Below are 13,744 nucleotides of genomic sequence, written 5' to 3' on the forward strand. Positions count from 1 at the left end.
ACAGGGTTCAAGCAGCATCCACACAAACAGGAGGTTTTGCACCCCAGTCTCACATGTTTTGTTGGGCCAGAAATCGTCTTTCCTAGACTTACACAGCGATAGAACCTGATGGTCACAATTGTGGGGGCTTGTCCAGGATGATTTCGTTGGATGCTGTGTGATTGCCCTGAGCATTGACCCAGTGGGCTTTGTGTTTAAGTCTGTGCTAAACTATTGTCCAGTAAAGCGATCACGATACGTGGGTATGGATGCTGCCGGGGTTGAGCAGTGATTTGCATCCACGGGGTTACCAGTAATTAATGCACGCGGGTTGAGTGCGGTAGATGTTCGTACTCCTGATTTTTTTTAATACTTTATTTTCAAAATAATCAATGAAATCAACAAGAACATACCAGCTCAAACACGTGTAAAAATGAAATAAGCAAAAGAAAAGAACATTAGAGGGATGCCTATTGTATAAAGTGCTCAAAAATATTAAACATTAAATCGCAAATGTGGTCCATGAGAAATCAGTTGGGGGGGGGGGGGGGGGAATTGTGCATCCGCCCCCAGCCTTGACCAACTAGGCAAGAAATGGATCCCAGATAGCTGAAAATTTTTTAATTGAATTGGTTCTCAGGAACCTAAGTATCTCCGTCTGTATGACTGAGATCATATCAGCCATCCATCTCCAAAAGGAAGGGGGAAAGGGTGATTTCCATTCCCTCAAGATAAGTCTTTTGGCAACAATCATCCCCAGCATCAGAGATCGGTGTATGGCTGTAGAGAAACAAATAGTAGATTGCGAGCAGCCGAAGATAGCGAGCCCAGCTTCCAAGGGGAAGGATCTTTTATAAGCCTTTGAGAACCAGTCAAATATTTTGGACCAAAATCCAGTCAGTAATGGGCAAAACCAAAAGGTGTGTGACAACGTGGCCTCCATCCCTTGGCATCTATCACACACTGGCGAGACAGAAGGGTAAATCCTGTGCAATCTAAGTTTAGAGTAGTGGAGACGGTGAACAACTTTAAACTGGATCAGTTAGTGTCTGCTGTTAACAGAGCAAGCCTGTATCAAAGACAAACGCTTGTCCCAGGCAGCTTCAGATAATTCAATGCTCAACTCCTCCCTCCAGGCATCTCTAATCTTCACAGTAGACATTACAATGTGATCATCAAACAAACATACAAACTTAGAAACGAGATGCTTGGAGTCAGGAGGGTTCTTTAAAATATCAAATGATATATGCTTCCCTGGAAGAATTTCAAAATTACAAATCTTCCATTGAATGTAATGTCTAATTTGTAAGTAATGAAAAAAGTGCGAATGAGGCAGCTCAAATTTCTCTTTCAGCAGACTAAATGTTGCAAACCGTCCCTCACCAGTGTATTGTACAACTTCAACATAACATCCCAACTCTACTACTGAATACTTCGATTTATGAAAGAGAATGTGCCATTCGTTTTATGGCCCAACCTAACTGTGACCTTATCTATCTGAAGGAGATTGCTGTTGTATAAACCAGACAATGCATGCAAATGGACGACTGACAGATGAAATACAGAATTTCAAAATCAGAACACAGTATTTAAAATCAATACCCTAAGCCAGAAGAGAATGATATTTACAAATCTGAGTGCTCAAAATTGCAACAGAGCAACGTAGAGACCACTGTGAAACATTGCAGATCCATTTCTCACCGAGAAGAGGGATTGATTCGGACTATCCAAGAGTTGCAGCCAGACAGTCGCGACCAAAAACATAAGGAGAGTCCAACTGCTGTGCCAAGTATTCCGATAATCAGCCCACAGATCAAAACAGCAAGCTGGCTTGTATCCATTTCTTCAGCACTATTTTGCTCTTCTGGTTCTGTGAACAAAGCACATACTCATGTTTTGAATGAGGAAATAGTTTTTAAATCAGTTTGAACAAAGATGATGTACCAAAACTAAATTGTCCTCTTCCCCTTTTCCCTTTCTCGGCTGAATATACTTTCCAATAGCAAAGGAGGTGTTCCAAAAGTTCCAGGTGTCCAAAGTATTCCTAAGATCAGCCCTGGACTGATTTTAGATGGAAAATTATGAGGGGTATAGATAGGTAAACGCAAGCAGGCTTTTTGACTGGGGCTATAACTAGAGGTCATGCATGAAGGGGAAACTACTTCGCTCTGATTGTGAGATTGTGGTGCATGCAAGCTCGATTTCAAAGTTTAAGAGAAGTTTGGATAGGTACCGTATATTCCGGTGTATAAGCCAACCCCCCCCAATTTCAAGGTTAAAAAATTGACTTTTTCATGTTACCTTTGTAGAGGTTTTTGATTTAACGAGAAACAATCACAAGATCTCACATGCCCCAGACGCTGAAAATTTTGTGAACTAGTACCTGCTAAGAAAACAGGCCCACACATTGTAGAACGTTATAGGTGAATTCTTAATAAATAAATCAGGGAGAGAAATTTTGGATTAGGTTTCCAATAGAAAAGAATCCTCTGAAATGTAACCCCCGTGAAACCATTTGGCGCCCATTGCAATCTCGTTAAAACATAACACAGGGTGGCGGGATCAGTACGTGTACTCAGTATTCAGTTTGCGACCACCATGTATAAAAAATTGAAACAAATGCGATACGATGCTGGCTTCAAGCTGAAGTTTGTTGATTTTGCTAAAGGAATGAATAATTCTGCAGCTGCTAAGAAGTTTAGTGTAAACGAGAAAGAAGTGAGAAAGTGAAGAAAGGCAGAGGACACGCTGAGGGAAATGCCAAAGACAAAATGTGCAAACTGCGGGAAAACATGCCAGTGGCCAGAACTGAAAGAATAAGTTTTAGAGTGGGTGAATCACCAGCGATCATCTGGATACATTGTTACCAGAGAAATAATTCAATTTCAAGCGTTAAAATAGGACAAAAAACACCGTGAGGTCAGCCAAAATTTCAAAGCTACACGAAGCTAGTGCACCCAATTTATGAATAGACGTGATCTTGTGTTGAGACAAAAAACAAAGATTGCTCAGAAAATTCCCGCGGGGTGTTGTTGATTACATTCAAGAACACTGCTGGATGGACGAAGTGGGTTGCTTGAAGTTGGTTAAGGAGGTGTGGTATCGACGTCCCGAAGGTGTCAGGAAAGAAAAGTCACTACTTGTCTGGGACATGTTCATGTGAGACAAAAGCAGCATTGAAAGCTGAAAGTACGGACATTGCAGTCATCCCCGGTGGTTTTATGTCCGTGCTTCAGCCTCTAGATGTGAGTTTAAACAAACCAAAGAATTCATGCGTCGACAGTGGAACCAATTTGACTCAAAAACAGCCAATAAATACGACCTGTCTTCCGTGTATCCATCTTTCCAAAGTTCGCACCCTCAGTTTAAACCGTCCCCCTAATTTTAGGACCAAAATTTAGGGCCAAATACACCAGAATTTATGGTATGTGGATGTAGGGGTTTGGAGGGTTATGGTCGAGGGGAGTAGGCATCTTAAATAGTTTGGCACGGACTAGGTGGGGCAAAGGTCCTACTTCTGTGCTGAACTTTTCTATGACTTTATGACTAAATAGCTATCAACAAACGAAAGCACAGTCCTGCGCAGGTTAGCACAATACTTTACAGTACCAGTAACCGCGTTCAATTCCTGCAGCTGTTTGTAAGTCGTTTGTATGTTCTCCTTATGACCAAATGGGTTTCCACCAGGTGCTCTGCTTTCCTCACACAGTTCAATGGCATACCAGTTGGTGGGTTAATTGGTCATTGTAAATTGTCCTGTAATTAGGCTAGTGTTAAAATTGGGGGTTGCTGGGTGGTGCAGATGGAAGGGTATATTCTGCGCTGTATCACTAAATAATTTAATAATGGCAGTATGGTTGATCAACGTAAAACCAAAATAGTCTCATTGCATCCTCACATTCCACTGGGAATTGCTGGATACTGAGTGTAAACAGGAACATGAGCTGGTTTTCCTCTCGCTGACCTAACAGAGCAACAAGAGGGTTAAAACCAATCTCGTCCAGGGTGGAGTGCTTCAGCCTTACCCCTCATCAGAGATTCTATGGCAAAATTCCAGATTGGATTGGAGTGGTACAAGGTGCTGCCGGGCTAGCTGAAATACGCTAGGGGTTCCTTGTATTTGCTAAGCTCCTGATCTCAACAACACTTCCACTGGAAAATACTGTCAGTCAGCACTACAGGCAATGAGATGGATTTCAGAGATTAGCTTTATTTGCTATTATGGTTTATTGAAAGATCAAAACATGCAGAGATATGCATTAAATCACAACAGTGAGGATTGTGCTGAGGACAGCTCGCAAATGCCACCACACTTATGGTGCCAACATAGCAACCCACAACTCACTAACCTTAACCCATACATCTTTGAAACATGGAAGGAAAGCGGTGTGCCTGGACAAACCCTATGCGGTCACGGACAGAACATACAAACTCCTTACAGTCAGCAGTAGGAATCGAACCTCGATCTTACAGTTGGTGCTGTAAACCACTGCGCTAACCGCCGTGCTACTCTGCTGCCCTGTATCATTTACCCCAGAGTATTTTCAAAGTTCAAAACGTAACTTTAGTATCAAAGTACCCATCATTTTCCTGTAGACGTACTCAATAAATCTATAGAATAATAACCATAACATTCTCTTACCCCAGTAAATTACTCTTTCCTCATTGATGATGCTATGGAACACTCTACAAGAGTATATGTCACCGTCTGCTGGCTGGATGTATGTGTAGTGGAGCACCTGAAATCGCCAATCTTTGCCAAATGAGACGTGTGAGGAGTTAACTTTGCCACTGACAGGCTGCCCGTTCTTCTGTAACGTTACGATCACGGCCGGTGGGAAAAAGCCGCTGACAAAACAGGTCAAAGTGTTTACCTCTCCGATGACAGCTGGTTTCTCTGAGTACAGATAGAGCTCACCGATTTCTAATTTAACAAATTAAAGATTTTTTTTGTCAGTTCCAGATGACAATTATCTATTAATTCGTATCAGTCATAGATGCAAAGTTTAAAAGTTCAAAGTAAATTTATTATCTATGTACATATATACAACCCTGAGATTTGATTTCTTGTGGGCATGCTTGGTAAATCCAATAAACATAAATGAATCAATGGTAGATCGCACCCAACAGGGTAGACTAACAAAATGTCTGTAAAACACAGCAAACTGTGCAAATACAGAAGGAAAAAAATAATATCAAGAAACAAATAAGCAATAAATAGGGAGAACATGAGATGAAGAGTCCTGGAAAGTGAATCCATAGGTGTGGGAACATTTCAGTGATGGGGCAAGTGAAATTATTACCACTGGTTCAAGAGCCTGATGGTTGATGGGCAACAACTATTCCTGAATAAGGTGGTGTCAGTCCTGAGGCTCCTGTACCTCTTCCTGATAGCAGCAGCAAGAAGAGTGCATGATCTGCTTTTCTCCAAGATTGCCAACTCACTGCTGGCAACACAACCATAGTGGGAAGATAGCCAGCCTAGTCCATGTAATTTCATTAGGCAATGCCAATTCAGTGTTACTGCAGAGAAATAAAGCAATCAGAAACATTTTGCTGCAGGCAGGTGAAGTGGGTTCCTGCTGATCTGCCATTGGACCCACTTTGACAATCAATGTTCACATCAGTCATCTGATGGAGCCATGGGAGAGGAACCAACTGCCAGTGTGATCCTGATACAACAAAGGATTAATTATGCCAGTGTGCCACAGTGCCAGCCAATTTTGTACACACTCTTAACTCAAAGATCCCACTAAAATATTCGGTCAAATGATTATTAAGAAGGCATTGTAATGTGTTGGCCTTTGTTAGTTGAGGGTTTGAGTTCAAGAGTTGCGAGGTAATGCTGAGACCACACTTGTTTGTGTTCAATTTTAGTCGCTTCATTATAGCAAGAAAGCAGAGCTTTAGAGAGGATGCAGAGGAGATTTACAGGATGGTGTCTGGATTAGAAAACATCTCTTATGAGGATAGGTTGAGTGGGCTAGGGCTTAACGCTTCAGAGAGGAGTACAAGATAATAAGAGGCATAGACAGAGTGGACAGCCAAAGACTTTTTCCCAGGGTGGAAATGGTTAATACAACAGGGCATAACTTTGAGGTGTTTGTTGGAAAGTACAGGGTGGAGGAGGGGTATTGTTGGATGGAGAGTTTTGAGTTCAAGAGCTGGGTGGTAATGTTGCAGCTCTGCAAAACTCTGGTTAGTGGGAGTGTGGAACACCCTGCCAGGGGTGGTGGTGGAGGTAGATAAATTAGGGACGTTTAAGAAACTCTTAGAGAGGCACACAGATGAAAGGAAATTTGAGGACTGTGCAGGTGAAAGGGTTAGATGGATCTTGGTGTAGTTTGAAAGCTCATCACAAAGGGCCTGTACTGTGCTGTACTTTGATCTAAATCCATTATGAGGACACTTTATTGGGCTGATGGTAGTCAGTACAGTGAGCTGCTCACATTTCTATCTTGACTCACCGTTTGGGGGAACAGAGCTTTTGATTAACACCTTTGCCTTATCCATCATTTTCTTTGCCTCTGCAATCACGTCATTCTTAACTTTTGCCAACTGCTTATCAATAATTTTATGGAATGGTTCTACGCCAGCCAAGTGAGACTGAATTCCCAATAACGTGGTGTCATAGTAACCAATGCTTCTATCCTGAGTCTTCAATTCACCTCTGACCACTAGTTGGCTGGGGTCATCTGTAAAGAAGAGGTTGACTGCCAATGTGTCTGTCTCTGAAAGGATAAAAAGATCATTGTAAAAAAAAGAATTTTAATCACATTATCAATTTTTGCAACTAATGTTTAAACAACACTCAGTGGCCATATTAGGTATATGTAGTCATTAACATAAATATCATTTATGCAGGCACAGGTAGCGGACCGGAACCCCGCCACCACTGCTCCCACAGACCAGCTAGCCAATGATGTGCCTGCGCACAGCAGGATCCCACCAGAGGAATAATGGCCAAAGTGAGGGTTTCCTCATTCCTCTTTGAGATCGGGGGGGTGGGTAGGAGGGGTAATTTCAGACCCCTTGGCCCCACCCCCAACCCACCTCCACAGCCAACACTACGGCACCCCCTCCTCGCTGCCCCTATCACAGCAAAGCCCCTAATCATATGGCAGCGTAAAAACATGCAAAAATGGTCAAGAGGTTCAGTTGGCACACGTCGTAAATGGTGTGGAGTATTCGGGACAGAGGGACCTCGGTTTACAAGGGTTGTACACAGAGTGAACGATGGGGAGTATCAAAGGATAGTGAGACTTCGCTGTACAAGGAAAAAAGACACAATCCATAAGTAGTGGGAAGCCAAGGGACAGGGGGACCTCAATGTACAAGGTTAGGACAAACACTGTTTATTACAGGGCGTGTTGAGGGATAGAGCGATCTCAGTGTACAAGGATGGGATACACATATTGAATGGTGGGAATTGTCAAGGGTCAAAGGCATCACAGTGTAAAGTGAAAGACACACCATGAGTGGTGGGGAGAGTCAGGGTTCAAGCAGACTTCTATGTACAAGGGTAGAAGAGACTATGTAAGTGGTGAGGAGTGTCAAGAGACAGAGTGACCTCAGTATTCAAGGGTAGGACACACATCATGAATGGTGTGGAGAATCAAGGGAAAGAGGGACCTCGGTGTACATGGGTAGGAGACACAAAGTGAACACTGGGCAGTGTTAAGTTTCAGAGGGTGTTGGCATTACAAGGGGAGAGCACACACCGTGAATAATGTGGAATATCCAGGGGCAGATGGTGTACAAAGGTGGGGCACACACCACAAATGGTGTAGAGTATCAAGGAACAGAGGGATCTCACTGTAACAGGGTTGGACACACACAGTTGCAGAGGGAAGTACAGAGGCCCGGATTTTGGGGCTTGTTAATTAGTACCGAGAACATGATGGTGTTGAAATCTGAGCTGTCATCAACAAACAGCAGCCTGATGTAGGTATTGTTGTCCAGGTGCTGCAAGACTGAGTGGAGAGCCACTGAGAATGCATCTACTGTAGACCTATTGTTGCAATAGGCAAATTGCAGGAGTTTCAGGCCAACATCCACATCCTTGAAGTAGATGAACTGCAGCAGCAGAACACCATGAACACTCAGTGACCTCCTTATTAGGTGCAGGAGGTACCTAATAAAGTGGCCACTGAGTGCAGAGTGCTTATTGTGCTTCACAGACCCAAACCCTCCCCAGACCTTATCAAAGCTGATATTGTCACTCAGCAAGGAAATCGGCTGGATGTTCACATGTGAGAGGGTCTCGTAAACTGCACCAATGTAATGTCTGCAAAATGCTGTTTGGTGAAGCTAACAGTGATTAAAAGTAAAGAACACAAATTAGTTTTATTTATCACATGTACATTGAAACATTAAAACATACAGAGAAATGCATCGTTTGTGTCAACTACCAACACAGCCGAGGATTGTGCTGGACAGCCACAAGTGTTGCCATGCTTTGGGCATATGTTCCTGGATCCTGCTTGCTCTTATTCTTGCTACCTTTGAGCAGTTTGATCTGGGCGATCTACGCAATCTGGGTCACTTAGCGGGCTAGCGGCAGGGCACTGAACTGAATACTACTAGACCCCTGGTTTGATGTTTGAAATTCTACGTGTTGTCCACTCACATTTTGCCACTTACACTATGTTCTTTCTGCACATTGGATGTTTGATGTTTTCTTGAACAGGTTCCATGTTGTTCCTGTGTCATGGAGGACAAATCTCAGTATTGTATTCTATATATACACCTTGATAATAGATGTACTTTGAATCTTAGAATACTTGCATTATACCGATGTTTTTTTATGATCATGCCTTCTTTGGCTAAGGATGATATGCTACTACAGATAGTGAATATTTTTTAACGTGGAGTGGCTCTTGTATATCATTTAACACATGATGTTTACAAGAGTGAGGTCTTGGTCAATGGTGAGGAATTCCAATGCAACTGGAGACCAGACCTTGGGTATGGACATTAAACACAAACACACATTAACACCTACTCGCACTCAGTGGCCACTTTATTAGCTATCTCCTGTACCTAATAGACAGTGAGTACATGTTCATGATCTTTTGCTGCTGTAGTTCATCCACTTCAAGGTTCAACATGTTGGGTGTTCAGAGATGCTCTTCTGCACACCACTGTTGGTACACGTGGTTATCTGAGTTAGTCGCCTTCCTGTCAGCTTGAACCAGTCTGGCCAGTCTACACTGACCTCTCATATCGAATGAAGCTAAAGACTTGAACTCGTGAATGAGGCAAGTGAAAACACAAGGTGTAAATCAATTGCCCATCCACCTTGTACAACTCTATCAAGTCATCTGTCGTCTTACTTGTCTCAAAAGAGAAAAGTCCTAGCTCGCTCAACCTATTGTCATAAGGCATAGAAACATAGAAAACCCACAGCATAATGCAGGCCTTTTGGCCGAAAAGCTGTGCTAAACATGTCCTTACCTTAGAACTACTGTCCCTAGGCTTACTATAGCCCTCCCTATTTTCCTAAGATCCATGTATCCATTCAGGAGTCTCTTAAAAGAGCCTATCATTTCCATTAAAGACCCTATTGTTTCCATTAAAACACACAATCGTTTCCCATAGTCCCCCACTACCACAAATTATGTAGTCGAGTATCCTGCATTTGGGGATATCACAGGCAACAGCTTACTCGAAGTGCAATGAGATAGCCTCGTCCTGGAACCTAGGCCCTCTTGATCACCAGCAGGCCCTCTTGATTTCCTGCCAGGTAAGTGTGGCATGCTCTCAAATTTTAGTAAAGTTCCTCTGCACCCCTTCTAAAGCTTCCACATCCTTCCTAGAATAAGGCAACCAGAACTGAACACAATACTTCAAGTGTGATCCAACCAGGGTTTCCTGAGGAACTTCACATCTAGAGTGCACGGCTTCAAATTAAGCTATTCCTCATTTAGAATGGAGATGAGGAAATCTTTTCAAGAAGATTGGAAGTTTCTGTACTCCAGAAAGCTAAGGAGCTGGGGCCATTGAATATAATTAAGATAAAGGTAGATGTTTGCTCTACAAGGAGTCATGAGTTATAGAGCACAGGCAGGAAAGCAAGAACAATTTATTCCTCATATATTATTATTCCTCATATATGCTGGGAAAGCACTATATCCTTTTTGAAAATCATTTGTTTTGGATGTTGATCATGAGATAAATATTGGCCCCAGGCTATTGAGAAAAATTTCCTGCTCTTTATGTAGTGTGTCTTATGACTCACCCATCTATATACATAAGGTTCCTCCATCGTCATCGATGAAGACCTCAACACCATTAGTACTTTTTACAAGGTCAAGTTACTAGCTCTACGCGAGAGTGTGCAAGGGAGCTGGCCGGATTCAAACTCAGGACCTCTTGCCCTGAAGTCCAGCGCTGATGCCACTTCACCACCAGCCAGCTTATTGCTGGTGTCAAGCACTTGATTTGGATTTAAGTGAGGGAGAGTTGTGCAGCGTCAGCCTCACTCTCTCTTCCCAATTCCCATCTGGATCCAGTGGCAAGACAAGAGTCAAGACAGCTGAAGATGGGACTAGGCGCAGTGGATGACCAGACAATCTGCTGTGACTTGTCGTGCTCTACGCGTTCCACGACGCTTGCAGAGACCGCCTTGACCGCTGGACCTTCCATTGATCTCGTCCGCTCAATCCGCCGGACTCTGTCTTCACATGCTGGGATAGACAACTCCCTGTCTCACTGAGGGGTTAAGACCTGTCAGCTACCGTCACCCGTCGGTTTAGCTGGCTTGTTGAGGCCATTACCTGGGGTGTGACATCTATTGCATGCGAACAGCTACGGGGAACCACAGGTGAGAGCTGAGTGCCAGGTGGGGACCAAAGGTTGTCAAACCGTCCTGAAAAGGATGCAACATGTCCCCCCACTAGAGGTGCTACCTCTCCTTGACACCCCATCTATATGCATGCACAAAGCACAAACACGATCTTACTCTGTGATAAGCTTCAACCTTGAGTTGGTGGCAAAATCCCACTCAACAGTTACACAACAACATCTCAACCAATCCATACACAATGGAAACAAGAGGGCACAGATTTCAAGGGAAAGGAATAAGTTATAAAGGGGATCTGAGGGGGATACGCTATTTTTTCTTACATAAAGAATGGTTGATATCTGGAATGAGCGGCCAGCGGAGGCTGTGGAAACGGGCACAATCACTAAGTTTAAAAGATATTGCAACAGACACGTAAAGGGGCAAAGTGTATAAGTATATTTAAAGTACATGTATCATTAGGATATGGTCCTAATGTTGTGCAAGGGGTGGTGGGATTAGCATACATGGGCAAAAACGTCAGCAAACACCTGGTGGGCAAAAGGGTTGTACTAGTTGTACAAGTCTGTAACACTACAACAACCCCCATCCAGTCTGCACGTGGCAAGCACCCTTGCAACACGGGCAAAGCACAATCAAACAAATTTCCTTTCAATCCATAGCACAGCCCCCACGCAACAAGTGCAGGGCAACATCCCACAACACAACTCCTCCCTCCCCATCCCTGCATGCCCACAGCAAGATCCCACCAACCATGTGCATGGAACAGTAAATCACAGTACCAGCCCTTCGGTCCACATTGTTGTGCCAACCCTTTGATCCACTCCAGAATCAATCTAACCCTTCCCTCACACACAAGCCTCCATTTTTCTATCACCCATGTACCTATCTAAGAGTCTCTTAAATGCCCCTAATAACAACCCTAGCTGTGCCAGGTTACACACCTGAATATAGTTTCTCTGACCCATACCTTCCTCTAATAACCTTAAAATTATGCCCCCTCATGTTAGCCATTGCCACACTGGGACAAAGTCTTCCACTGTCCACTCCATCCGTGTCTCTTATCATCTTGTACACCTTTATCAAATCACCTCTTATCCTCCTTCACTTCAAAGAGAAAAGCCCTAGCTTGCTCCTGAATTCTAATCCCGGTAAATCTCCTCTACATCTTCTCTAAAACTTCCACGTCCCAATTTAAATATCCTATATTAAACTTGGTTCTGATCCTTCCCAGAAGGAATACAATAACGTATTCCAAGTGTGCTGGAACCAGGTAGTTTAACACCAAGCCAGCAAGACCTGAAGTAGTATGTGCTTGGCAAGATCCAAACGCTACCGCCCTCCCCACGGTTGGTGACCCCAGCGACGCCTACTCAGCAAGATCCCACCCTGAGCAGCAACTTTATGGCAGGTTGACCGGGCGGCGATCGCAGCGACAGGAATCGACTCACCGGCCACCGAGTAGGCAGACCCCGAACAGGGGACGAGGAGCAGGAGGAGCGCCCAAGCAGCGGGATAACGACCCATGGCTGACACCGTCCCGAAAGCAAAAAGAGGAGACGCCGCCGCCACTCAACCCGCCCACCGACCTCACTCTCCTCCTCCTCCTCGACCCAACCCAAACCTGGTTTCACTTTTCCTCCGGCGGGAGCGCGAGCGGCCCGCCGTCGGTGACTGCGCGCGCCCGGGGAGCGCGAGCCGCCCGCCGTCGGTGATTGCGCGCGCCCGGGGAGCGCGAGCGGCCCGCCGTCGGTGATTGCGCGCGCCCGGGGAGCGCGAGCCGCCCGCCGTCGGTGATTGCGCGCGCCCGGGGAGCGCGAGCCGCCCGCCGTCGGTGACTGCGCGCGCCAGGAGGAGGAGGGGGGGGGGGGGGTGCCGGGGTGGGAAACCGCGGAAGCCAATCAGCGGCGCCTGGCTGGATCGGGGTGGGGCCAAGGGATGGACAGGTGTGGTAACACGCACAAGACGCTCGGTCGGGCAGTATCCGTGGAAACGAGCAGTCAACGTTTCGGAGCGAAACCCTTCGTCAGGACTGAAGAGAGAGGGGAGGCTGGTAGGTGCCAGGTGAAAAACCAAACATAGGAAAGATCAAGGGGTGGGCGAGGGGATAGGCAGGAGAGGTGAAGAAGGAATGTAAGGGGGAAGCACTATGTAGTAGAAGAAGACAGAATCATGAGAGAGGTGATAGGCAGCTGGCAGAGTGAAACTGGGATGGGGATGGGGGAGAGGGAGGGAATTACCAGAAATTGGAGAATTCGATGTTCATACCAAGGGGCTGGAGACTACCCAGACGGTATATGAGGTGTTGCTCCTCCAACCTGAGCTTGGCCTCATCATGGCAGTAGAGGAGGCCGTGTATGGGCATATCCGAATGGGAATGTGAAGCAGAGTTGAAGTAGGTGGCAACCGGGAGATCCTGTCTGGTGTGGCGGACGGAGCGGAGGTGCTCGACGAAGCGGTCCCCCAATCTGCGTCGGGTCTCGCCGAAGTGGAGGAGGCCGCACCGGGAGGACCGGATGCAATAGATGACCCCAACAGACTCACGTGAAGTGTTGCCTCACCTGGAAGGACTGTTTGGGGCCCCAAATGGTGGTAAGAGAGGAGGTGTAGGGACAGCTGTAGCAGTTACACTTGCAGGGATAAGTGGGATCTGAAATCTGTGGGAAGGGACGTGTGGACCAGGCAGTCGCGGAGGGAGCGATCCCTTCGAAAAGCGGAGAGGGGTAGAGAGGGAAAGATATGCTTAGTGGTGGGGTCCTGTTGAAGGTGGCAGAAGTTGCGGAGGATAATATGTTAAATTGCATGAACTGGTTCCGTGTCACGAGTCAAGGGGAACTGTTTGACACCCTGGCTGCTGAATTATGCATCCCCAATAATGTCTGCTTGGTTGGTAAGGTCAGATGAGATTGTCGAATTTCTGACGTGTTGTGATGACGAGTGCTCGCCGCCTGCTGAGCTGTG

At 45.4% G+C, this 13,744-nt stretch overlaps 1 protein-coding gene and 1 non-coding gene across 2 annotated transcripts; both read right to left on the reverse strand.

Annotated features, from left to right (window-relative positions):
* Positions 1 to 351: 351 nt before the first annotated feature.
* LOC140715984 (uncharacterized) lies at positions 352 to 12,538 on the reverse strand. The gene is made up of 4 exons (XM_073028605.1): positions 12,235 to 12,538; positions 6,447 to 6,710; positions 4,622 to 4,903; positions 352 to 1,849 (listed from the first exon to the last, which is right to left on the reverse strand). Exons 1-4 carry the CDS (start codon positions 12,308 to 12,310, stop codon positions 1,677 to 1,679), a joined length of 795 nt encoding a protein of 264 aa, XP_072884706.1. The 5' UTR covers positions 12,311 to 12,538; the 3' UTR covers positions 352 to 1,676.
* LOC140716096 (U1 spliceosomal RNA) lies at positions 9,576 to 9,732 on the reverse strand. The gene has a single exon (XR_012096240.1). It is a non-coding gene; the product is annotated as a U1 spliceosomal RNA (small nuclear RNA).
* Positions 12,539 to 13,744: the final 1,206 nt, after the last annotated feature.

Source organism: Hemitrygon akajei, chromosome 24 (assembly GCF_048418815.1).
Source record: "Hemitrygon akajei chromosome 24, sHemAka1.3, whole genome shotgun sequence".
In the NCBI taxonomy this organism is placed as follows: Eukaryota; Metazoa; Chordata; class Chondrichthyes; order Myliobatiformes; family Dasyatidae; genus Hemitrygon; species Hemitrygon akajei.